Source organism: Gossypium raimondii, chromosome 5 (genome assembly GCF_025698545.1).
Source record: "Gossypium raimondii isolate GPD5lz chromosome 5, ASM2569854v1, whole genome shotgun sequence".
Taxonomy (NCBI): domain Eukaryota; kingdom Viridiplantae; phylum Streptophyta; class Magnoliopsida; order Malvales; family Malvaceae; genus Gossypium; species Gossypium raimondii.
In genome coordinates this window covers 28,658,440-28,685,769 of record NC_068569.1, presented here as the reverse complement: position 1 = coordinate 28,685,769, position 27,330 = coordinate 28,658,440, and the positions used below count along the sequence as shown (strand labels likewise).

At 34.9% G+C, this 27,330-nt stretch overlaps 3 protein-coding genes across 5 annotated transcripts; 2 read left to right on the top strand and 1 right to left on the bottom strand.

Annotated features, from left to right (window-relative positions):
* The first annotated feature begins 485 nt into the window (after nt 1-485).
* LOC105770842 (NAC domain containing protein 50) lies at nt 486-4,075 on the top strand. 3 transcript variants are annotated; one of them, XM_012592198.2, is made up of 4 exons: nt 486-879; nt 1,692-1,969; nt 2,675-2,908; nt 3,272-4,075. In XM_012592198.2, the coding sequence occupies exons 1-4, from the start codon at nt 642-644 to the stop codon at nt 3,875-3,877; spliced, it is 1,356 nt and encodes a 451-aa protein (XP_012447652.1). In that variant the 5' UTR covers nt 486-641; the 3' UTR covers nt 3,878-4,075. The 3 variants fall into 3 exon arrangements, with proteins under 3 accessions (XP_012447652.1, XP_012447653.1, XP_012447654.1); XM_012592199.2 differs by having other exon boundaries at nt 490-879; nt 3,275-4,075; XM_012592200.2 differs by having other exon boundaries at nt 735-879; nt 1,597-1,969.
* Nucleotides 4,076-4,158: 83 nt separating this feature from the next.
* On the bottom strand, nt 4,159-6,622 carry LOC105770843 (bZIP transcription factor 60). The gene is made up of 3 exons (XM_012592201.2): nt 6,079-6,622; nt 5,291-5,514; nt 4,159-4,640 (listed from the first exon to the last, which is right to left on the bottom strand). The coding sequence occupies exons 1-3, from the start codon at nt 6,450-6,452 to the stop codon at nt 4,387-4,389; spliced, it is 852 nt and encodes a 283-aa protein (XP_012447655.1). The 5' UTR covers nt 6,453-6,622; the 3' UTR covers nt 4,159-4,386.
* A 2,113-nt stretch (nt 6,623-8,735) lies between these two features.
* On the top strand, nt 8,736-13,247 carry LOC105770841 (eukaryotic translation initiation factor 6-2). Its single transcript, XM_052631753.1, has 8 exons — nt 8,736-8,860; nt 9,392-9,449; nt 9,668-9,764; nt 9,837-9,922; nt 10,678-10,722; nt 12,026-12,156; nt 12,483-12,593; nt 12,682-13,247. The coding sequence occupies exons 2-8, from the start codon at nt 9,440-9,442 to the stop codon at nt 12,937-12,939; spliced, it is 738 nt and encodes a 245-aa protein (XP_052487713.1). The 5' UTR covers nt 8,736-8,860; nt 9,392-9,439; the 3' UTR covers nt 12,940-13,247.
* The last annotated feature ends 14,083 nt before the right edge of the window (nt 13,248-27,330 follow it).

Genomic DNA, 27,330 nt, shown 5'->3' with positions numbered 1-27,330 from the left:
ATTTGAAATTTTAGTCATAATACATGCAATTCAATTAATAGTCATGAATTATGCATAGAGTTGTAGATCTGATCCATTTTCTTCAATTGAATCATTCTAAGACTCTATACTTTCGAACTTTAGAATTTCAGTTTTGACGTAAATGCGTCGTTAATCCATTAGTAGAATTCTTAGTGAGTACTATGTGAAAATAAGAAGCTAACATGACATTACACATATGATAATGTATTTACTGCATCAACTTATTGAAATAGCAAAACTTAAATTGATGGATTTAACAATCATTGTTTGGTGAATACTGAAATTTTAAATTTTGAAAAATACAAGACTAAAAATGACCAAATTAAAGTACAAAGATTAAATCCACAACTTTGCAAAGTACAGGGACTGATAAAAGAATTTAACCTTTAATTTTTTTTACCAGAAAATAATAAATGATAGTAAATTATTTTACTCAGCTGTCAGGTCTGCTAAAATAAAATAAAGTGTGAAATTTCTTGTAAACGAAGGAACCTGGTTTCTTCATCATCAATCAAAAATACTCGATATATGTTTCTTCAATTCATTTCATTTCATTTCGTATCGCCCACGAAAACACACTGTTTTTTGTATTTTTCGTTTCCCCAAACAACTATCTCTCTATGGGTCGTGAAACTTCTTTAGTTGCAGATCCAGGACCGACCGCGGTGGCTACGGCGACGGCGAAGGCGGCAAAGACTGGCAGTTCTGCGACGGCCTTAGCACCTGGGTTTCGATTCCATCCAACTGATGAAGAATTGGTTAGCTATTATTTGAAAAGAAAAGTTACGAACAAGCCTGCCAGGTTTGATGCTATTGCCGAAGTTGATATTTACAAGCATGAACCTTGGAACCTTTCAGGTTGAGCTTTTTATTTGTTCTAACTATATGTTTTTTAGATTGGCTGCTAAAATTTTACAAGTTATCTTTAATTTTATTTTCCACTGTTATCTTCAATTTTATTTTCCATTTTTGGTAAAGTTTTCTTTTTCGAAAGCATTTCTTTTCTTTGGGGGAGGTTTCTGAGCTGATAATTTGAAATTATAATGAAATACTTGGTTTTCAATTCATTTCCATTTTTGAGTTTTCTCTACTTGGCTAAATGCAGTATTATTCGAACTCGTGATTTTAGAAGGGTTTTCTATTAAAAGTTTAAGAATCTATGGATGGGGTTTTTTTGCTGAGCCAAAGAAAAAAGAATTGGGATTTTTTGTTTTTCTGTATTTCTTTAATAGCTTAATGCAGTATCTTTGGCTATCAATTTATTCCAAGAAATGGGATTTTTATATTCACTTTCTTCTTTCAGTCCATATAGTCTTTGTGAATTTCTATTTATTTATTTATTTTGGTTATTTTTGTGAGAACTTTGCTATCATTATTACACTGCTCTGTTGAGGTTTACTGGTTTTGCTTTTGTTCCGACCCCCGGCCGATCGGGTATTTCACTTTCCTGCACCACATCACACAGCATTGTACTCACAGGCCGGTGTTATTCCCTTGGATGCCTACCGGCTTCTCAAGGCTTTGTCACCCAACTATGCCTCTCTAGGCTAAAACCAGCTTGTGGGCACGATGCAGGGAAATGAGAGTATCCAAGCAGTCGGTGGGTCATGACAGCTTTAGTTCCTTTTAAGCTATGGTGCTGAAGTTTCTTGTTGGTGGCTGCTTTTCAGACAAGTCAAAATTGAAAACCAGAGACCAGGAATGGTATTTCTTTAGTTTATTGGACAAGAAGTATGGCAATGGGGGAAGAATGAATAGGGCCACAGGCCAAGGGTATTGGAAGGCCACGGGGAAGGACCGAGAGGTCCGTCATAATTCACAGCTTATTGGAATGAAGAAGACGTTAGTCTTTCATAGCGGGAAAGCTCCTGATGGCTTGCGAACCAATTGGGTTATGCATGAATACCGGCTCATTGAAGAGGAATTGGAAAGGATTGGAGCATTGCAGGTATGAGACTGTTTAAATTGATATTAATAGTGAATGATGATTTATTATGTATAGCTTCGAGTATTGATGTTACAGATTAAGTTATCATGTACGTTAATGATTGCTTCTCATTTTAGCTATATTTAGGACAGCAAAAGATATTGAACTTTAACATGAAATAGTAAATGTTGTGCCTTAGATAATGGATTATGCGTCATTAATCTGATTATGCCGAAGAACAGACTTACTTGAGATGCAATTTTTTGCATGGGGAGAAAACGAGTTGTGAGAAATGACGAGAAAACTTGAGTTTGAATTGTTTGTATGTCTGTTGTCTTTGTTTAATCGCAATCTGGCTTCTGAGAAAATTTAGGAAAAGAATAGTAAATGTGATTCCTGTTGTCATGTGTTATGATGTTTCTTCAAGTACTTTGTCTGACATTGCATGTTGCATGTATACCCGGAGATAGGCATGAAGATATAACCCTCTAAGGACCCTCAGTGTCAGCATACATACCGGCATCCAACACTCACACTTGAGCCCAAGTAACATAGAGTCTACGTAGCATGAGTTAAGATGAATCCAAACTTGTATTCTGTAGGGTTATTAGTATTTTGAAACCTTATGTTTACGAGTCCTACAGTTTCCTGTACAACCGAACTTTGCAATTGTACTATCAGAAACTAATAAGAATTGTCTCCCCCCCCCCCTTTTTGGTGGATTAGGGCTACGTGCTATGTAGAGTAATTCATAAGAATAATATTGGACCACCAAATGGAAACCGGTATGCACCTTTCATTGAGGCGGAGTGGGATGATGGTTCAGCCGCTCTGGTTCCAGGATTAGACACTGAGGATGATATTGCAGCTGGTAATGAGTCGATAGCCAGAAATGATGTGGCAGCTACCGAGAATGCAGCAACTGAAAGCAATGGCGTCCTGAGGATCAGTTCTGAGCAGGTTCATGCTTTATCTTTCTAGCTACTGCATTATTATAATATTGAACTTTATCATGGATGCTCATATTTTTTGAAATGTTGAACTTCTCTTAAGATCCTCACTTTGATGACATCGCATTCTAAACCCAAAACCTAAACTCTGGACACATAATTGTATAATTCTACCCTTATTTGATGTGTCAAACACACACCGAAATCTGGCAAACTCGAGTCCGAGTAACATAAGATAGTTTTGACACTCTTATTGATTTAGTTATCTCCATGGTTTAATCATTAATGCTAGTATTATATTAACCGAATGTAATATGCCTAGTATTCTTAAGCCTTGATCAAAGAGTTGCTTCTAAACTCTCTTTTATGACAGCAGGACATTGAACATCCAGACGAGGATGCTCCGCCTAGTGATGATGTTCCTAGAGAGTCATCAAATGAGAGAACTGATGACTGTACTTTGTTACCTCCATTCAAGATCGAGAGATCAGATGATTGCCCACCGCTATGCATGCCTAATCGAGAAGCACCCTTATCTCTATTCGGGCACAAGAGAAGGCGGCATAACGATTTTGGTCCAAACCATGCAAATGTTACTGAGAATTCAACTAGAATGACTCAAGATCGTTGGTCGTCGACGACAACCACCACCACCACCACCACACCACCACCATCATCCGCGACAACAATGGCAGTTTCTGCACTCCTGGAATTTTCGTTAATGGAATCTATGGAACCCAAAGAGAATCATCATGTTCCTCCTACGCCAAAATACAATGCAACGACTAATCTAAATTCCATGGTGCCTCCTAGCTGCATGAAACTTATCAACTATTTGCAAAACGAGATCCACAAGACCTCCATTGAGAGGGAGACATTGAAGCTCGAAATGATGAGTGCTCAAACTATGATCGACATTCTACAATCGAAAATAGATTTTCTTAGCAAGGAAAACGAGGATCTAAAGAAGAGCAACTGAGTCGCGTAGTACAGGAGCCTAGGTTCTTTCCGGTTCCGGTTCCTTGATTTCCTTTCCTTATTTATGCATGTATTATTGTTCACCGGCACGATTGTAAACTTCAGATGACGTTAACATTCAGTTTGTTGATGAACAATGTTGTAGCTTTCCTCCTTATTTAATACTCGGTTAATGAACATTTTAAAATGTTTCCAGATTTTTTCCGTTGTAAAATAAATAGAGGATTGTTGCTGAGAGAGATAAACTATGCATGATTTTGACTCGAATAGGAACAGATCTCGTAAAGGAACCAATGCTCGACTTTAGACGGGTCTAGACCGGACTTTCTATTAAAATGTAACTGCAAGAATTTACAAAAACTAGAACTACTAAATTTCTAGCACTCCGAACAAACTAAATGTACACTAAAAGAGCTATATGCCAAAAACAAAGATCAAAGAGTGATTTTTATTCAAACTACAAGGATCATTAAATAACACAACCAAAGCCACACCCCCATCACATTAAACCTAAAATGGAACTAAAATTCCCATAAAACATGAAATTTCTTTCATCTTTCCCCTAGATGCCTTGCATCTCCTACTCTTCACAAAAGATGGTCCGACCCGGTTACTCCCTGCCCCTCTTGGAGCCACTCTTTCGGGACCTTGTGTTTCCTCGTTTGCCATTGGAACTGCCTCCAGAACAGACTTGGGCAGTATTGGCAGGGTGAAGAGGCACATGATGCCCAGGAACCAAAGCAGGGAACCCAACAGCAGGGATTCTACAAAATGCAAACGATGATAAATAAAAAAACAACCCTGCTCAATAGGCTTAAAAGAATAAGCTATCAAAGTAGCAACAGTGTACAAAAAGCATTGAGTTTCTCCGAGGCAGGAGGAAGATATTCATCCTCATTGGATAAGAATCATAATAAGCCACACAACAGCCCTCCTCTTGAAATCCATACTTCAGTAAGAGTTCATACAAAGAGGAAAAATGAAGTAGAAACACACTTGCAAAGGCCATGAACAAGTATCTGTTTGTAAAGAGGCGCTCCGACTCGTTATCTTTTTTGAATTAACCATATCTAATGCATATCAGAACATAGATACAGTAATATGACCTTTCAAATGCATGAAAAATTTAGAAAAAAAAAATGAACATACACATGTTGAACACAAAATTTTAGACGTTCAAACCCAAGTCCAATAACATAGCCTACTAAAGAAGACATGCAGCCACATTCATACTATTGTAATATAAACGGTAAACTTAGGAGAAAATGAACAAAAGCATGTCGAGCACCCATTTAGGCTTGATACGAGTAACATGGTCCATTTGTGAAGATAAGAAGTCTACTTTCTTGCCCATATAATATTAAACCAAAGACAGCGAAAGCAAGGACAGATGACATATAGAACCATTTCATACCCAACAAGAGCACGGCAGACTCCTGCTTGGTCGAGGATGCATCAAATGCACAACCCTTATGCAAAGTAAGACGAAGAGCTTGATTCTCAGCAATGAAGCACTGAAGCACACGGCTCAGTCGTCTACATTCCCCTTCTAAATACCTACTCTTCATCTCAAGATCCTTGACATACACCTTCTTCCTCTCCCTTGATCTCACAGCTGCATCTCTGTTTCTCAACTGCCTGAAAAAGAAAACATTCAGATCCATCAATTGCAAGTTACACCCTAAATACATGGGTTTGTATGAAAATTGAAAAACACTCGGAACCAGGTTGGATCATTACTGAGTCATGCTCGTGAGATCATGTGAGTTGAATTTAAGTATCGTAAGTCGAGTTTGAAGTCAAGCGTGAAAATCAACCTTACTTTTTACTGGATAAACAAGCTTAACCAAATAAGCTTGAGCAATTCAACTTTCATCTTGAATCAAACTCAAGCATTAAAATTAAAACTTGATTGAGCTCGAATGAAGCTTGAGTTTCTGAGGCAAGCGGTTACACTCTACTTCAAAATAGACATGCAACTAATGAGTTCGAAAAAAAATACAATTTTAATGAACAATAGAGAAAGATGATAAATTGGGAAGATCAAACAAGCTTTAAAAGTAAAACTAGATTGAGCTTGAGTTCCTCGGGTAAGTCATTAATCCTCTACTTCGAATTGGACATGCAACTAATAAATTGAAACAAAATGAAGTTTCAAAGAACAACAGATAAAGACGATAAATTGGGAATATCAATTTATACCTTCTCTGTTTCTTAGCAATGGGATCGTCTTTATCAACGTCGGTGTGGGTCTGGCTCTGTTTGTGCAAATCTGCACCGTCGACGCCAGCCACATCGCCGCCGCTACTAGGAGGTGAATCAACCAGTAAATCGGCCAAGAAATCATCATCGGAGACAGGTTGAGTCTCAACCCTATGATCAAAATTATCATCCTCCATCAAAACCTTCTCGATCTCCCCGATCCACGAAGACACCGCCGGTTCTTCATCGGAATTCTGGGTCGAACAAGGTTGAGGAGGAGGTTCCGTTACCGGTTCCGGTTCATTATCTAAGATATCCCCGAAATCGGGTAAATCAACCTCGAGCAGAAGGGTATCCCAATTGATTTCCTCCATGAAAACCCAAAGATTATGAAAGGGGAAATTGAAGTCTAATAGGATTTACAAAGGAGGGAGCATGTTTAAGATGGGAAGGAAAGCGAGTGACACATGAAATTGAACCGATCAGAAGATACAAACAAGCACCTTTTGAACTTAGTTTCCTTGGAGACGAAGGCTGCAATTTTGCTGAATTGTTTATAAGGAAAATATTAATTAATTCCATGAATAGATGGATCGGATTCGGTTCGGGTAGGACCCATAGAAAAACCTTTAGCCCTAATTCACTATCTCCATTCCGAGGCTTGTAGGGACTTGGGTGGGCCGGGCCTATTGAGAATTAAAAATCAGATTTTTTTTTTATTAAGTCAAGAAATTGAAACATTAATTACACTAAAAAAATAAATATATTTGATTTATAAAATAAATATCCCTAAAAAATATTTCATTAAAATATTTTATTTCTTATTTTAAATTTTAAATAAAATGTCTTTCTAAAAATACATGTTTCATTAATAGACGGGGCTAGCTATGATATATTATAAAATATCAATTAATATTAATTTAATTGTTTTCATTAATTAAATTTTGTGTTGATAATTTTAAGCCACATTTTTTAAGGTTCTTAATCTTGTTTTGAGACAAACAAACATCGAAGCTAAAAATGCTTCAAAGGAACTTTGTCTCGAGACAAAAGGTCCAACCAATATCGAAGAAAATGTAAGCTTTAGAGGAGCCTTGTCTTGAGACACAGAGCAAATTGTCTCAAGACAAGCCATTTGTTCTTGAGACCTCTAGCTCCAACGATCATATTTTGCTCTTTCTATCTCGAGACATAGTGCTGCAGGTTTATTAAATGCTCGAAATAAATGCTCTCAGTGGCTAGAAACTCTCTCCAACAACTCCAAACGTCCAAAAATAAGTCAAAGGATATATATTCAAGTCAAGAACACTTGAATACATAAGACCATCCAAGTATTGTAATAAAGAGAAAAGCATCAAATTCTTTATTTCTTCATTTTCTCTTGTAAATGTCTCTTTAGGTGCTTGTTATTAAATATATTTATCATTCTGATTTCAATTCTTTGAAAGAGCTTCAAACTTATAAATAGACACTTTTGATAGGTCATTGTTGTTTACATCATTTCTTGTACTTGCAAAAAACAACTTACGGTTTTTAAGGCATAAAACCTTAAGTAATTTGTAAAATGTTTATAGTTAAGTCTTGTAAAAGCTAGAAAGTTCTAATTTAGTCACAAAAGCTAAGGGGAGATTCTATATTTAGCCATGTGAAAAAGATAGGGTTGTAAATGTTATAACTTCCCCTTGAAAGGTATTAATTCAAGTATAATGAATTGGGAAAATCTTTCATTGAAGTATACCAAAGTAGTAGAGGTGAGCAATTGAGACCGAACCACTGTAAATCGAATTGTACAAACTTTTCTTTGATTTCCTCGTCATTTAAAAAAGTTCAACAATGAATTTCAAAATTCCAATTCACCATCCTATGGGTATTTTCGGGCCGCCTAACACTTACATCATCCTTGGGGACAACTTTATCATCCATCGTCAATAGCATATCTCTTGAATTGCTACCCTTCTTGGCCTTCTCATGAGTCTATGGTGGAACATATTAACCATTTATCTTTTTCGCTATCTCAACTCTATATCTTAACTAAACATTGTTCTAACACCAACTATCACAAGCTTGGACTTTATTAAAAATAAATTACTAGAAAATATTTTTATAATTCAATTTGAATAAATGTTTAACCCTTTCAATTCATTGTTGTTTTACTTAAAAAATTGCAAATATAAATATAATTAAAAAATTTATGAATTATTATTATTTTAATGATATGACATACTAATTATTATTTTATTTAATTTCATTATTACAAATATGATACACCTATAAGTACACTATAAATGTAAATATGGCTGGACAATTAAAAGAAGAAAGGACATAGCCATAAATAGTCGAGCTTTATTCGAAAAAATTTCAAGCTTAAGCCTATTTTCAACTTAAAAATTTATTTTATTATTAAAAATAATAAAATATATTTTATATTAAAATTTTATATATTTTTATAATTAAATTTAAATACTTCAGACATAAAAAAAAATTTCCAAGCTAATTACTATTACACCACCACATTCTCTAATTATTAATCCCACTAAAATTAAACCAAATTCAAGAGAAAACCAATCCAAAATATTTTTCTCAATAGTTTTTCTCTTAACCCTAGATTTTTCAAAGCACACTGTTACGGACCACGACGTCGTTTAGTAGAGCGCGTTTTATTCTCCTTTTAAGCCGCTACATAAAAGATTCATTAACCCATACAAAACCTGACTTGTTTCTCCTCTTCCTCTGAACGCCGGCCTCTCAAACTCCAACCAAGGAAGCACCAAACATTTATTTGGTAAACTTTTTATTCATTTGTTAAGACTTCTGCTTGCTTTTCTTATCTGGGTTTCTACGGTTCAATAATATATGTAAGATTTTCTGATTTTCATAAATTTTCTGGGTTTTTCCTTGTATTAGCAGAAAGGTTAAGGTGGTGAACTTGAGCTTGTTTATGCTGTTATCTTTCTGTTTGTGATGGCATTTTATAATTTCATATCCAATTTTTTTAACCTTGTTGTGGGGGCTCTTCTTTGGTTTCTGTTGACCTTTGTTTGTAGTTGAAGTTGAGTAGAGATTTAGGAGTTTGGTTACTCTAAATGCTTGAGACATTCAAATATAATTTGTGATGAACAACAAGTAGTATAAGGGTAGTTATCTTTAAGCATTCCTTAGTGGAATATGTTTATGCACGAGAATTGGATGAATATATATATGTAAATAATTACATATATATTTATTTAATTTGGGAATTGTATGATTCTTTATTTGTCTGGTTGATATTTTCTTTATAGGTTAAACTTAGTTTGATCTATCTTTTAAAATGCAGAGTTTCTTCCTCTGGTTTCATCATCGATCCTTTTTTTTTCGCTTTATAATGGCAACTAGTAAGTTTCATTCTTTTTTTCAGCCTTTAGTATGTATAAATATTTTATTCTTCTGTTGATATGACTAAGTTATTCATAACATTACATGGCTTGTATCTCTGTACATTAGTATCGATAAATCTTTAAAATTTATCACTTATATGGTTTTGGTGGTTCCCATCACTATGGAGTAAACATATCTACTACAATCACGAGTCTCATACCTGTGGTTTATACAGGGCTACAGTTTGAAAATTCATGTGAAGTTGGAGTGTTTTCCAAGCTGACCAATGCTTATTGCTTGGTTGCAATTGGAGGGTCTGAAAACTTCTACAGGTGAGCTTGTCTTCTATGGCCCTTATTTCCCTGTTTTAACTAATGTATTAAGGTTATATTGGCACCTTGCAGTGCTTTTGAGTCTGAGTTAGCGGATGTCATTCCTGTCATTAAGACCTCTCTTGGCGGCACTAGAATAATAGGACGGCTCTGTGCTGGTAAGAATTTTTTAAGACTCATCTTACCTGACATTGTCAAGAAAAACAGAATAGAAGGCAAACCGGTCCAACCTTCTGTTTCCACTCCAACCAGTTTAACTAACTGTTTTTATATTTTTATGTCTAGATACTATTTTAATGTATAATAAATAATAAATATGGTTTATAATTAACACAAAGTACATTTGGCTTAATGGTAATTGGTAAGATCTTTATTATAAAATCAAGAGGTTAATGGTTCAAATCTCATTGATTAGGAATAAGTTTTGAAAACAAGAAGAAAAATATATTTACAAAGCTGGGTTTTACTGGTTCAGTCTCGTTTTTTTAATGGTTGGTTCTTTCTTGGTTTTGTATTACCCTACTTTTATATGGTCAACAAACCAGATACTATTTTATGTATAATAAATAATAAATATGGTTTATAATTAACACAAAGTACATTTGGCTTAATGGTAATTGGTAAGATCTTTATTATAAAATCAAGAGGTTAATGGTTCAAATCTCATTGATTAGGAATAAAGTTTTGAAAACAAGAAGAAAAATATATTTATAAAGCTGGGTTTTTACTGGTTCAGTCTCGTTTTCTTTAATGGTTGGTTCTTTCTTGGTTTGAGTATTACCCTACTTTTATATAGTCAACAAACCAGATATCCTACTGTTCTTGGTTCAATTGACCGGTCTTGTCCAAGTTTTATTCATTGTTGTTAGATGCCTTTGGATTTGATTAATGTGAGCTTGATTTGTTTTGACAGGAAATAAGAATGGGCTTCTTGTCCCTCACACCACCACAGATCAAGGTAATTTTTTGAGTTCTCTCAGTGGGATCTAAACATTGGCAATAGTGCATGTGTAATTTTGATTCTTAACTCTTTGCTTTTACGTGAAGCTTCCTTATTATATTCAAATCCGAGCTATTTAGAAATCTTCATCCATATGCAGCTGAAGGCTGTTTTGTTTTAAGTTTTCTATGTTTTTAGAGTTTTCGTAGTTGTTTGTGATTGTCTTTGTTTCTACAAGAAGAGATTTAAACAGGGAAGGAGTTAATCTAATACAAGTAGAATGGAAATGGGGCCACCTACACCTCCCTGAAATCCTCTTGGGGAAAGAAGGATCGTTGTCAGTCAAACCTTTCTCTGAACTGCACAAGGCGTTGCTTATGCAGCTGAAACTGTAGGGAGAGAAGTAGGCAGTGTTCATAGATTGGAGTGGGAAGTTAACGTGTAGGCCTGAGAAATGACAATTGTGTCCTAGTATAACGTAATATAAAACAAGAAAATGATTAAGACAAAAGTAAATGAAACTTGTGATCAAACTGGATTTAGTTGGCGAAAGTGAGGTTTGGCTCATATAATTCAAAAGTATCTGAAAACTGTATTTGGGAAATTGTGCATCCTGTGGATTGCACTAGTTAACAGATTCTCCTTCTGAAGTCCATTTGATGTGTTAACTTTACCAAGATAGGGGCATGGAATCTCTAGGTTAAAATTAATATGCAAGATATCAGTGCTGTGGGGAGGGGTGACTAGAACCCATGTTGCCCTGACTATTTTTCTTGAAGCACCTATGTTGACATAAGGACCCTTCAAATACATGGAAAAACTTAAAAATAAAAAGCGAACTTTCTCGCAATATAGAATATAACTTTTCCACATTTTGACATGTCAATATATGGGGCCATTAGGTGCTTGATGTTTATGATTATCATTTTAGTTACATTGTTATTCTCAAGTGCAAAACAACATTATCTCTGCTCTAAGTGGCTTGAAATCTGGTGCAGTTTACTTGAATACCTTGGATTAGATGTATCTTGTCCTCAAATTTGATTTTCAAAGTCCAAGTTGGTTTGGTTTTGCACTTATATCTGACTTTTAATCTCATTCCTTTTTCTTTGTAGGCTCATATTGTATATTTGTTCTACTTCACCAATTAAAAGTTGTCTTTGTAGACTCATATTGTATATTTGTTCTACTTCACCAATTAAAAGTTTATAATCTTTGGTTTCGATTCATATTGTATATTTGTTCTACTTCAATTAAAAGTTTATAATCTTTGGTTTCTAATATCAGTGATGGATTTTTATTTTGTTCTTTCTTATTGAAGAACTTCAACACTTGCGAAATAGTCTACCGGATCAAGTTGTTGTTCAGCGCATAGAGGAGAAACTATCTGCTCTTGGGAACTGTATAGCTTGCAATGACCATGTTGCTCTGACGCATACAGATCTAGATCGGGTAAATTCCCATACATCATTGAAATAGTTTATTAAGATCATTCCAAATTTTCAGTATCCAAGTGCGGTAATAAGGGGTCTTTATTTTCTATTTTTATTTTGAATGAGCAGGACTAAATTACAATTCGGTAGTTCTTTACTGTGCCTCTTTGCCTAGAATGCTTGGCTAGAAATGATATCTCCGAACGTAGGTACTTGGTAAAACATCATGGTTCTTTTTGGTTTTTGAGGAGTGTTGATTGATTTTCCATAACCATGATGTTTTACCATGCCATGGGAGATCTAATATTCTTTTCCTTGATAATCTTTATCTGCTACTTCGATCAGGAAACTGAGGAGATAATTGCTGATGTTCTTGGTGTAGAAGTTTTCAGGCAAACAATTGCCGGAAATATTCTTGTTGGGAGCTACTGTGCATTTTCAAACCGAGGTGGCTTGGTGAGATAGAATCTCTTCATCTTGCACCAATGATTACCTCTTACATTCTCCATTTTTAGTTTGCGATTTACCTTCTGGACTGTTGCAGGTTCATCCTCACACATCCATTGAAGACTTGGATGAGCTTTCGACGCTTCTTCAGGTTCCATTGGTGGCTGGCACCATCAACCGTGGGAGTGAAGTAATAGCTGCAGGAATGACTGTAAATGACTGGACTGCCTTCTGTGGGTCGGATACCACAGCAACCGAACTTTCTGTCATCGAGAGTGTCTTTAAGCTGAGAGAAGCACAACCTACTGCTATCGTAGATGAGATGAGGAAATCGTTGATAGACACCTATGTTTAATTCGTTGGTGTTTGGTTGGTTGTTGCTCATCGTCAAGACAATGCTCGCTCTGTCGTATTTTATGTCATGTTAAAATTACAACACTAATGAATAAATTCGTTGGTGTTTGGTTGGTTGTTGCTCATCGTCAAGACAATGCTCGCTCTGTCGTATTTTATGTCATGTTAAAATTACAACACTAATGAATGTGTAAATCTTAATCTGACTGTTCATTTTTTTAAAGTATTTTTGTTCTAACGATGCATGTTCGGCTAGAATGTAATTTTTTGAAAAAAGTTAAAATATATTGGGATTTGATTACCATCTAAGTTATTTCTTTTTTCTTATAAATTTTCCAAAATACTTTGTTATGGCATATAATTATGGGTTAAGTAGTTAAATTCTGTTTAGTCTGTTGGGTTAATTATGTTGCAAAAACGGCATGTTTTGGGGGAAGGGTACTTTAATGAAAATGCTACGTTTTGGGGTGAAGGGTTTGGCTAATGAAACGGAGCATTTTGATGTCAGCCTTATAATCAAACGACAGTTGTAATGATCATTATTTTCTTTCTTTGTAGCACCCTCGTGTGTGTTGGATTTGTTATGAAGGTTCTTCAGTACTATTTTCTCAACCCCTTTTCTCCCTTCTCTCTCTGTTACTCCTTTTTCTTCCTCTTATTCTTCTTCCTCCTATTCTTCCTATTCTTCTCCTTCTTCATTAGCTCGTATCAAGGTATCAGAGTTTCTCTTTCCTCATGGTCAACGATGGAGTAACCACCACGCTTCAAAAAGAGATGAGTCAACTGCAACTGGAGTTCACATAGTTGAAATCAGATCTGGACACCAAGATTGATACCAAGTTTCAATCCTTCTATGACATCGTGAAAGGGAAGATTCGAACTGAGATTCACACGAGTGTTTAAACCTTGTTTGAGCAATACATGGGACAGTCGAAACCAACCGGTGTTGTTGGTACTAGCAAGGCAACTCCAATGGAAGTAAGCTTGGACAAGGGAAAGGGTATTTTAGGAAGTGTCCCTCATGAACCTTCAAAGGAGGAGCAGTTGGTCGTATCTCCCTTGTGAGGGTCTTCAAGGGATGTAACTAGTAATTTGTACAGACTTGAGTGCCCACATTTTGATGGCATGGATTTTCGTGGATGGTGGTCGAAGCTTGAACAATTTTTCTTATCGGAGTGTGTCAGAGACGAGGCTAAGGTGAAGGTAGTCATGCTCCATCTTGAAGGCAAGGCCCTGGACTGACACTATTTCTTAGGTAGTCATGCTCCATCTTGAAGGCAAGGCCCTGGACTGACACTATTTCTTTGTCCAGGTACATGTGTAGCACCCCTAACCCATGTCCGTTGCTAGAACAGGGTTACGAAACATTACCAAAACAAATACAGTTAATTCATGTCATTTACTATTCATAACCGATATCAATTATATTCATTCATATTGTCCCTTAAATAAACCCTCGAGACCCAAAATACGGGTTAGAAACAAGTCAGGACTAAACCAAAAACTCAGAGAATTTTTCGTAAAATTTTAAAATTTTTCTTAGGTGTGTCACACACAGCTAAGACACACGCCCGTGTCTCTGCTCATGTGGACCAAAAATAGGCAATTTTCAAGGCCACTTTTCTCACCCCATTTACCTTCCACCTACAACATCATTCAAACACATTCACAAGCCAATTCATAACCCTCAAATCAATGCCAATACCAAAATTTATGCATGACATATTATCTCATATATTCAAGTGTTTAAACTTACCAAAAACACATTTATGCTTATAGGCATACTATCAATTATGAAATAAAAAACCATTCACCAATAGGTTTGTATACTTCCTACCATATCATCATTTCACCACACATCAAACTTGTTAAGGCCTTGTATAATTACATCAAAATATGCTTAACACTAGCCATTCCAACGGCTAGTTATAACCAAAATACATCATCATTTGGCCTATTTTAGCCTATACATGTCATTATACTAAAAGTTAGCTTATTTCATATACCGAGAAGTCCGAGGGATAGTGTGATGTGACTCCGACCAAGTTCCAACCTTCATGAGCTTCCGAGTACTATAAAAACAGAGGAAAGAAAAACCGAGTAAGTATTTAATGCATAGTAAGTTCGTATAACGGAATTTAACTTACCATTCATACTCATTAAGAAAAAACATAAATAATACATCCAATTCAATGTAATCAATAACCTAAACACCCAAACATCCTCATCAAACATGTTAGTTACATAATTCATATTAGTGCCAAGGAATATAGATGAGCTCATCAATGTCTCATTTCCACATACATGTGTTTATCATTTCAAGTTTCCAAGGAACATGTACATATCATTTATCATTTCAAGTTTCCAAGGAACATGTACATATCATAGTTTTTGCATAACAAGTATTCTCATAGTATTTCATCTTGAATTCATATTATCCCTTACCGGAACGTTACCTGTTGAATAATTTAAAATATCGATGGATACATAGACAGTACACACGAAGTGTACAATACGATAAATCCATCAACTCGTATTCAGAAGTGCTTGTAAAATCACATAAACTGGAAGCTTATTTGGGCAGTATAACACGAAGCTCGTAAGAGCTATATTCAGGAAGCTTACACGAGACTATAACGGGTAGCTTTGAAGAGCCATTAACGGGAAGCTTCGGAAAGCCATATATCGAGAAGTTCAAGCGAGCCATATCGAGAAGCTCACAAAGAGCCAATTAACGGGAAGCTCGCAAAGAGCCAATTAACGGGGAGCTCACGAAGAGCCATAATCAGAAAGCTCATAAGAGCTAAGGTGTGTCCACAACTCATGTAGGATCACAACCTATCGGGATGCTCCGAAGAGCTATAATAGGAAGTTCGCAATAACCATTTAACGAGAAGCTCATAAGAGCTAAAAACGGGATGCTCTTTCGAGTTATGGTGCGTCTGCAACATATGCAAGACCAAAACTAGTACGGGAGCCCTGTATCAATCAAATTTCATGTATTCAAACGAGATTTCATATTTATCGGGAATTTTCGAATTTATTATTAATTTCATAAACATATCAATTACACAATTTAACATTCACATATACAACATTTAATTCATACATATAAATGTACAAAATTTAGTTACACGAACTTACCTTAACACTTGTTCGTATACAAAAATCTAATAATCAGATACTTTTTGTTTTTCTCGATCCAATTTTGTACTAGGTCTATCTAGATCTATACGAGTAAATTTAACTCAATTTAATGAAATTCATATTCAATTCAATCAAATTCACCTTTTAGGCAAAAGTACCATTTTTCCCCTATACCTTTAATTAATTCCAACCTTATCCCTAGGCTCGGAAAATGAAATTCATGCAATTTAATCCTTATTCCAAGCCTAGCCGAATTTCTCATATATAAAAAAATAACAATCCATGTATTCCATAAAATTCAAAATTTTCCATAAATTCAACATCTTTCCAATTTAATCCCTAAATCATGTTTTCTTCAAATTTCTTTAATATAACACTTTAAAATACCCATCAACACCTCAATTTCATCATCTAATAACTTAGATCATATGAACTCATCAATGGTAACTTCCAAAATTTTCAATAAAATCAAAAACCAAGGTAAATGTTACTTGGACCTAATTGTAACAAAGACAAAAACATAAAATTTTCAAGAAACGGGTGAGGATTTAACTTACATGAAGCAAGAATTGGAAAAAAACCAGCTTAAACCCTCTTCAATGTCTATTTTAAAGCTAAAAATGATAAAGAAATGTCTAGAATTTCTTTAATTTCATTTGTTTCTTTTTATTTGGCCAAATTTCCAATTTTGCCCTTATTTCACACCATTTTTGTCCTATTTTTAAGCCTATGCTGCCCAACCAATTGATTTAGGCATATTTATGCCCAAATCCCTTCCTCATTTACCCTTTGAGCTATTTAATCATTATTTCTTTTAATTAACAAGTTTTGCACATTTTTCAATTTAGTCTTTTTTAACAAATTAGACGTGTAATCGGTAAAATTTCTCAACAAAATTTTCATACAACATTCCTATCATACCATAGACTATAAAATAATATTAAAATAAAAAAATTTTGACCTCAAATTTGTGGTCTCGAAACTACTGTTCTGATTTTATTGAAAATGGGCTGTTACATGGTGGGTTGCAACAGCGACCATAAGAGGTTTATGCCCGTGAACTGAGGGACAGGTTTAGCTCAGACACAGTGCTAGATACTATGTCTGAGCTCGTTACTCTTAAGCAACAAGGGTCAGTGACTCAAGTCCATGATACATTTGTTAGTTTGCTCAACCAAATAGATCTAACTGAAGAGCATGCGATTAGTGTGTTTGTTAGTAATCTCAAGCTAGAAATAGGGCAATACTTGCGGTTGTTTCCACCTCCATCCCTAGTAGATGGAATTCGTTTAGCTCGTAGGGTGGAGAGCATTATCTTGGGGCCTATGAAAAGAACGACTTATAGTGGGGGGTTAGGGGACAAATCAGACCCTTCTTGCCAAATGCTAAACCCATCCAAGCGTTATCTACTTTTAGCACTATAGGGAGTCCTAAAGGCCTTGTGAAATCATTGTCCCAGGCAGAAATGGATGACAAAAGAAGAAAAGGGCTCTGTTTCTAGTGTGCTTCCAAATATACTTCAGGACACAAATGCCACAAATCTCAACTGTATCAATTGGTGATTGAAGTTTTTTCTGATGGTGAAGCTGAACCTAAGAGTCCTAAAACAAATGAGTTTCAAGATTGCAAGGAACAATTAGAATAAGGGAAGTAGGAACCTGAGGTCAATTCACCTGTACTTTCTCTGCATGCTTTGCATGGCTCTCAATGGCACAATACAGTGAGGCTTTTAGCTCACATCAGCCAAACATAAGTAATCATTCTTGTGGATTCTGGTAGCACACATAATTTTATGGATTCTAAGTTGGTGAAAAGACTGAACTTACCTACTGATCAGACTGTTGCATTGAGAGTCATGGTGGCTAATAGAGTTCGATTGTCTACACAAGGAGTATACAAAAATGTCTAGTGAGAAGCTCAAGGATCTACATTCAATACTGATTTTTACTTGTTACCTGTGAAGGGATGTGATCTAGTGTTGGGAATTCAGTGGTTCTTATCTCTAGGATCCATCATATAGAATTTCTCTTCTTTACTATGCAGTTCAAACATCAAGGCAAAAACCATATCCTACAAGGGGTTGTTTCTGGCAGCCTTTAATTATTATCAGACAACCAAGTAGCTAAATGTTTCAAAATATTGAGCTATGATCATCAGCCTATGTTGTTATCTTTTAGCCAATAGACAGCACTAACCCTACCAGTGTCTCTTGACAATCCAATGTTACTCAAGTTGTTAGCTGCTTTCGATGATGTTTTCCAAGTACCTTCAGGTTTACCACCTGCTAGACTTCAGGACCATCAGATCCCCTTACTGGATGAGTCACGAGTGGTCAAGGTAAGACCATACAGATATCCTACTATTCAGAAGAATGGGATTGAAAAACTAGTGTAAGAAATGTTGCAGGAAGGGATTATAAGGGACAACAATAGTCCTTTTGCATCACCTATTGTAATGGTAAAGAAGAAATATGATAGTTGGCGATTGTGCGTGGACTATATACAGCTCAACAACATGACCATCAAAAATAAGTTTTCTATTCCTATTACTGAGGAACTGTTGGATGAGCTTAGTCAAGCTACTTTTTTTTCTAAGCTGGATTTAAGGTTAGAATATCACCAAATTAGGATGTGGGAAAAAAATGTCCACAAGACATCATTTAGAACTCATAAGGGTCACTATGAATACTTAGTTATTCCATTTGGCCTAACAAATGCCCCATCCAGTTTTCGGGTTTTGATGAATACTGTTTTTAAGCCAATTCTGAAGAAATTTGTCCTAGTTTTTTTTATGACATCCTAGTCTATTCTAAGGATTGAACTGATCACCTGAGACATTTGGAAGCAGTTTTACAACTGTTAAGGGATAACCAACTATATGCTAAGAAAACTAAATGTAGTTTTGCTACTGCTCAGGTTGAGTATCTAGGCCATGTTATTACAACTAGGACTGTCAGCATGGACTTATTGAAGATAGAAGGAGTTCTCTCTTGGCTTATACCTAAGAAAATCAAAAGACTTAGAGGGTTTTGGGGGCTATCTGGCTATTATAGGAGATTCATCTGAGGGTATAAAGCCATGGCTTAACCACTTACCTCACTATTGAAGAAAGATCATCAGTGGCATTGGATGGAATCCGCACAAACAACTTTTCAAGGCTTTAAGGAAGCTATTTGCAAGGCATCAGTACTAGCTGTCCCAGATTTTTATGAGCCCTTCTATGTGGAGACAGATGCATGTGGTAATGGCATTGGAGCTGTGTTACAACAAAAAGAAAGACTAGTGGCATTTTTTAGTAGAGCCTTAGGAGTTAAACACCAAGCCTTGTCCATATATGATAAGGAAATGTTGGCTGTGTTGCTAGTTGTTAAGAAGTGGCACTCGTACCTTGTTGGGAGACAATTTATTATCAAGACAAACCACCAAAGCCTGAGGTTCCTCTCTGAGCAATAAACCATTACCCCATATCAACAGAAGTGAGTGTCCAAAATGTTGGGGTACAACTACTCTATTGTTTATCGAAAGGGGTCTCAGAACACGGTAGCTGATGCTTTATCTAAAAGAACTCATCTGCCAGATGGTCAAATTCAACAATGTTTGCGGGAAGTGTCAATTACATGGTCAAAGCTCTAGGATAAGATTATACGGGCTGGATTAGAAGATGTGAAGATACAGAAGTTGTCTAAGGAATTGCTACAAAATCCTCAGTCCCATCCTAAGTACTTATGGGATGGAAGGCTTCTTAAGAGAAAAGGGAAAGTGATGGTCGGCCACAACACAGAACTCAGAAAGGCCATTTTTGAGTTGTTCCACAGTCAGGCCATTGGTGGCCATTTAGGAGTGCATGCTACTAGGCATCGCATAAATAGCTTATTGTACTAGAAAGGGTTATAGAGGGATATCAAGAAATGGGTTCAAGAATGCACAACTTGTCAATAGTACAAGAGTGACAATGTTGCATACCCTGAATTATTGCAACCCTTGCCAATACCCGATCGAGCATGGGCTGCTGTCAGTATGGACTTTGTAGAAGGTCTCCATTTATCCAAAGGTAAATGTACCATCTTGGTAATAGTTGATAGATTAAATAAGCATGCTCATTTTTTGGCCTTAGCGCACCCTTTTACTGTTACGAGTGTAGCTCAACTCTACTTGGATCAAGTGTACAAGCTCTATGAAATTCCAGAGTTCATCGTATCTGACAGAGACAAGATATTCCTTAGCAGATTTTGGCAAGAACTATTCAAACTACTTGGCACTCGACTGTACCTCTTTATTCCATACCATCCCCAAACAGATGGGCAAATAAAAGTTTTCAATCAGTGCCTTGAGGGTTATTTGCGATGCATGACCGATGAGAAACTTTCAGAATGGGTTCATTGGCTACCTTTGGCATAGTGATGGTATAACACCACATACCACTCGACTATCAACACCATTCCTTACACAACCTTCTATGGTCAGGAGCCTCACATTCACTTACTATACCTCCCAGGGTCTTCCACAGTAGCCAAGGTGGATAGAACACTTCAACATAGGGAAACTTTAAGGAAGCTCCTTAAGTTCCACTTGAAACAAGCTCAAGAACGAATGAAGCAGTTAACAGACAAGAAAAGATCATGTAGGTCGTTTGAAGTTGGGGACCTAGTATACCTAAAACTCCAACCTTACTGATTCACTAAGGAAGATGCGAAATTAGAAGCTTTCTCCTAGGTTCTATGGTCCTTATCCTATCGAAGCTAAAATCGGTCAGATGGTCCATCGTATCTGACAGAGACAAGATATTCCTTAGCAGATTTTGGCAAGAACTATTCAAACTACTTGGCACTCGACTGTACCTCTCTATTCCATACCATCCCTAAACAGATGGGCAAATAGAAGTTCTCAATCAGTGCCTTGAGGGTTATTTGCGATGCATGACCGGTGAGAAACTTTCAGAATGGGTTCATTGGCTACCTTTGGCAGAGTGGTGGTATAACACCACACACCACTCGACTATCAACACCATTCCTTACACAACCCTCTATGGTTAGGAGCCTCACATTCACTTACTATACCTGCCAGGGTCTTCCACAGTAGCCAAGGTGGATAGAACACTTCAACATAGGGAAACTTTAAGGAAGCTCCTTAAGTTCCACTTGAAGCAAGCTCAAGAACGAATGAAGCAGTTAACAGACAAGAAAACATCAGATAGGTCGTTTGAAGTTGGGGACCTAGTATACCTGAAACTCCAACCTTACAGATTCACTAAGGAAGATGCGAAATCAGAAGCTTTCTCCTAGGTTCTATGGTCCTTATCCTATCGAAGCTAAAATCGGTCAGGTGGCCTACAGACTGAAATTACCTGAAAGAGAAAAAATTCACCCTACATGTAACACCCCCTACCCGTATCCGTTGTCAGAATAGGGCACGAGGCATTACCGAAGTTTACTGAACATTTTCAATAATTCTGAATCATTTATTATTCATATTCTGAAAATAATCATAACGTCCCTCTATTGGGCTCTTGAGGCCCAAAACAGTTATTAGGAACCTACTGGGATTAGATCGGAATCATAGGGAATTTTTCACAGAATCCTAAATATATATATCTAGATTTTAGAATTTTTATTTATTTATTTCCGAATTAGGTGCTGGGTTCATACGGGCGTATCACATAACAAATCTTTTCATAAGAAATTACATAATTGAAACCTTTCCACTCTTTCATAAGCTCAATTATATTTTCATCTAAGCACTTACCATTCCAATGCACCTTATAATTAAACATATTACCATTCAATAGTAATTTGACACTTGCCTAAACTTCAAGCAACAACATTGGTTAGCGTACTTTAATATTGACAAACTTATTTTCTCGCCATGTCTCACTTAAATTTATTACTCGTCTTAATACACATAATTTTCCTTGTATCAACGTATCAAAGATAGTCTCATATTTACATGTCATGATACATATCATTTTCTTGTTGTTTCTTCTTAAATATAAATTATTCAATTCATTATGACAATATTTCATGTACCATAATTTTTATAAGTTCAATGTATATTTATTCCGAGAGCAGTTCATAATCTTGAATATGCATAATTATTAGGCAAGTTTCACATACATGTATTTTCCATGTCATATTTTAGTATATCAAATAATTATCATTTCCATGTATTTCAAGTTTAATTTCATGATTTTAAGTACTTACCATTTTCTATTTTTATCCCGTTGAATTTCTTGGAATTTCGGTAGATTTTCAGGGGTACACTTTAGTGTACAAATTTGGGTCCGTCAATTCATATTCATGTGCGCACATTTTCCAATTCAGAGAGCACACTGAACCTCATTTCTTACAGCGGGATTACCAGTCCAGGCTAAATCCTCTGCAATGACAATTACTCTAATGAGCTTGAATCTGAATTACCAGTCTAGGCTAAATTCAGACCCTAATTCGGATTACCCGTCCGGGCTAAATCCATTTTCCACATATTCTTCGGGAGGGCTATATCAGGATAGGATCACCCATCTGGGATAGATCCTTTTTACCGTCAATTCCTTTTCAGAGATCCATCGAATTTTCTTTCCATTCAACCAGGATTTCTTCCCCTTTTTATCAAATATATCAATGTTTCATCAATTTTCATACAATGAACATTCAAATTTTATTCACATCAATAACAAATATTTCAAGCATTTAAGAATATAATTCAAGTTGCACAAACTTACCGGGCTAAATTGCAGAAATATCAAAATTTAGGGACATTTAGTAATTTTCCATTTTCTCAATTTCCACCCAAATCTTGATCTAAATTAATATTTCATTCAATTTATTAATTTAAATGATAAAACAATTCATTTCATGCAATTTGGTCATTTTGACATTTTAAAAAATTACCCTTAAAATTTTACTTTTATTCAATTTAGTCCTTGAACCTAAAACATGTAAATTAGCTAATTTAAAATAAACTCATATTAGCGGAATATTCACATATATTATATAATAGGCCAATTTTTTCGGCCCGTAATATAAAATCAAATCAAAACAAAAAAATAAACCAAACAAAATTAATAACAGTCTATATGTCCATTTACAGACCCACCGGGCCCAAATAACCCAAAATTACAACAAAAATTTAGCCTAGCCCGCTAAATCAGAAGACCTAGCCCAATACCCCTAGCCCAATCGTGTTACAAGCCCAACACAAAAATGAATCAGAAACCCTAGCAGTATGGCTCCTAGCGCCGCAACAGTAGCGCCTCTCTGCTCTCCTTCGCACACGCACGATGCCTTCACACGCCTCAGCCGCCGCTCCAGCAAACCATCAAGCCGCAATCAACCTCTGGCCTCGCACGCGCGCCTGCACACCTCCGTACCTGCACACAACAAACAAAAAGAGAAAAAGAGAAAAAAAAAAAAAAGCAGAAAGGGAAAAGAAAAATAGAAATAGCAGAGAGGATTTGGGGATTTTTTGATATTTATATATTTTGTATTTTCTGGGACGAAAAAAACCATATTTTTTTCTGTATTAAAAGGAGGGGGTGTTCTTCTTCCTTTCTTTTTTTACGAGGGAAATACAAAAAAAGAGAAATTAAAGTTGGAGGTAAATCTGAAAGTTGGTCTTTTTTTTTCTTTTCATTTTCCTTTTTGATTCGTTCTTTTTTTGTATATATAAGCGAAGCAAATAACGCGAGAGGGTTTACCTTCATTTCAGCGCCATTGAATCCCTGTCCGCTTTGTCGCGATCGGAGCGTGGACGAGGACTGAGAGTCTTTGAAAGGGACAGTGAGACCGAGCGGCGCAGAGAGTTTTGTTCTTTTTTTTTTCTTTTGGTTTTCTTTTCGATTAGGGGAAATAACAGATGGCTTAGGGTTTGATGTTTTAGATGGTGAATGGAATGTCGTCGTTTGAGCCTAGGGCCATGGCTTCGAAACGGCGTCGTTCGCATGCATAGATCCGCGCGGTGATCCGATCCGAGGGAGGGATCCACGCGTTTTGCCTTTATGGACTATTTATGCAGCAGGTCCTCCTTTATTTTGCATTGTTTCAATCCGATTTCTTTCGATATTTTTAATTTATATCATATATTATATTCTATATTCATTTTAGTCCAAAATCAAATGATGCCGTTTTCTGTGCTTGGTTTTGATTATTTATTCTTGCGTTTAATTGCCGTTTTGGTCTCCTATGAAATACGCACATTCCATTTTGGTTCTTTATTTTTATTTTATTTTCTGATTTTCCCTTATGATTTTGGTTTTGAATCTGATTTAATCCATGGTTTAATTTATTCATTTTCTAAATTTTATTTTGATTTTGTTGTCTTTAGTTTTAGTTGTAAACCTAGCATTTTTGAATATTTAAGTTTTAATCTTGTTTTAAATTTATCATTAGAATTATTTAAAATAGAATACTATCATTTTAAACTAATATTATCTATCGTACCATACATAGTTAATTTAATTATAATTTTAAATGTATTATGAATTTCTACTTAAGTTTTATAATTATTATTTCTTTTATATTTATCTAATATAGTTTGTACATTCTATAACTCCATAATATTTTCAAACTTTCTTTTTCATCCAAATATAAAGTCATGTGTTGATACTTTCATGTATGTAATTTTAACTTATTTTGAAATATATATTTGTATGTATGTTTTAAATCTTATATACAATCTATTTCTTTTAAAATACTACCTTATATACTTTACTTCAATTTTGTACATATATTACCATACATATACTATTATAATTTTTTATTTGGCATGTATTGTTTATTTAAACTAGCCTATACACTATTTTGAGTTTCTTTTCAGTATAATACTTATTTTAGAATTTATTTTATATTATTTCATATAGTATTCCTTTTAACCTTTTGATATATTTCAATATTCATTTTGTTATAGTCGAAAACTTATTATATTTTATCTATGTTATTCCACTTGGCATTTCTTTTAAGATTGACTTTTTAATTCATTTTACTTGCTGAATATGGATGTAAGTATTTGCATAATATAGGATATAAAATTGTTGCTCTTATGTTTATAATATTATTTATCCATGTATATTGAATCTTTGTTATGCATTTGCGTATGCTTTAGTGTATGAATTATTATTTTGCGTTGCATGCTATTATGCAATCGTTTTTTTTTAAAAGATTACAAATGTCAAAGTTATCTCATGCAAAAGTTTTCAAAAATCTTCAAAATACTCGAAGTTTGGAATCCTCGAGAGAATTGAGCCCTAATGTATTGGGTTCCAATTTTTCTCTTCGAATCTAAATAATCGAAAATTTTCCAAACATACAAAAATTTTAAATAAAAACCCATTCTCGGGAATTCGACACGTTGTGTCCTAACGCATTGGATATGACATGTTATTTTCTCGAAATGAGGATTTTAAAAATAAAGGCAATGTTCGATATTTAGGAATTTTGTGAAATCGAACCCTAACTTATTGGGTTTTGATTTTCTCATTTGACCCAAATAATCGGATATCCTTCTCAAAACGCATAGGTTTTAAAAATCAAAGGATAAGCTTAATTTTGAGGATTTGAAATGTTGCACTCTAACCTACTGAGTGGAACAATTTATTTCTTTAAAATAAACGAGTCTTATCATCAAATTTATTTTACTCAAATTTTCTTTTCGAAGGATCGTATTTTAAAATCTTTTCAAAATTTAAACACTAAGACATTAAGCAATCAATTCAGTACCAATTTTGGGCGTTACGAAGGTGCTAACCCTTCCTCGTGCATAACCGACTCTCGAACCTATTTTCTCAAATTTCGCAGACCAAAATCATTTTCAAGGTGAGCCGATCACACCTCAATAAAAAATCGGTGGCGACTCCTATTTCTATTTTCAAAATTGATACCCATTTTTCAAATTTCAAAAAAAATGGTTTCGACATATTATTTTCCTCCTCCTCCACTCCATTCCACATCCTTGAGATATATATATATATATATATATATATATATATATATATATATATATTACCACTATTTACTTGTTTACTCATAACAAGCTGTTCACTTGAGTCATAGTAACTAAATTAATTATATATTAAGCTACAGAACTCTGAATTGAGATCCGTAAATTTTATCTGAAACTAGACTCACATATCTTATTACCATAAAATTTTCAGAATTTTTGGTTTAGCCAATAAGTACATTTTATTCTTTAAAGTCATCCATGTTCTGCTGTCTGACAGTTTCAACCATTCTTCACTAAAAATTAATTATCTCCTTGTACAGAATTCGGATGATGTTCTCGTTTGTTCCTTTTGAAAATAGACTTATTAATTATTCTAAGAATATAAATTATAACTCATAATAATTTTTTTACAATTTTTAATGATTTCCAAAGTCAGAACAGTGGAACCCGAATTCATTCTGAACTTTTCTCACAAAATTTATTATCTCTCATAATTTACAATTCCATTGATTACACCATTTATTCTATGAGAAACTAGACTCAATAACATTTAATTCCATATTTTTTCATCCTCTAATTCAATTTCCACGTTTTATGGTGATTTTTCAAATTTAACCTACTATTTACATCTAAAAGCTGTTTTAGTGCAAAATGTTGATTACTAAATTTATAACACCCTTATTCCCTTTCTCTATAGTATTTCCCATCACTTTCTCTTATTTTTCTTCACTAACATATCAAGAACATAGAAACTTATATAATAAAACCCTACATTAACATCAATTTCATACTTTTCAATAATATCAAACTCAAAAATATATTGAAATCTTTATGTTCTTACATTGCTCTATTGATTTCAATCTTTAACTTGATTTTCTCTCTCCTCCAGCCTCTATTTCTTCAATCTAACTTGATATTCTAGCTCCCCATAGTCTCCTTATCAATTTTCTCTCTTGGTGGCTATGGAAATTTCTTTGAATTCTAAATGAAAATGATGAATTTTTGGTGAGAGGACCAAATTGTAAAGAAAGAAAAACTTTCTTTCTTTCTCTCTTCTTCTCACGTTGATGCATGGAAAATGGTGGGATAGTGGCTTCCATCTTTCTTTCCACATATATATATACATTAAATAAAATAATAAAATATCATTAAGAAAAAAAATCAAAATATAATAAACTAATATTTATTTATTTAATCTAAAATATCTCCAACATCATCATTATTTTCTAGATTTCTCTCTCTTCTAATTGACCATTTTTCCCTTTAGATCTTCTAAAATTTCATCCTTGAGTCATCACTTAATTTGGTAAAATTTC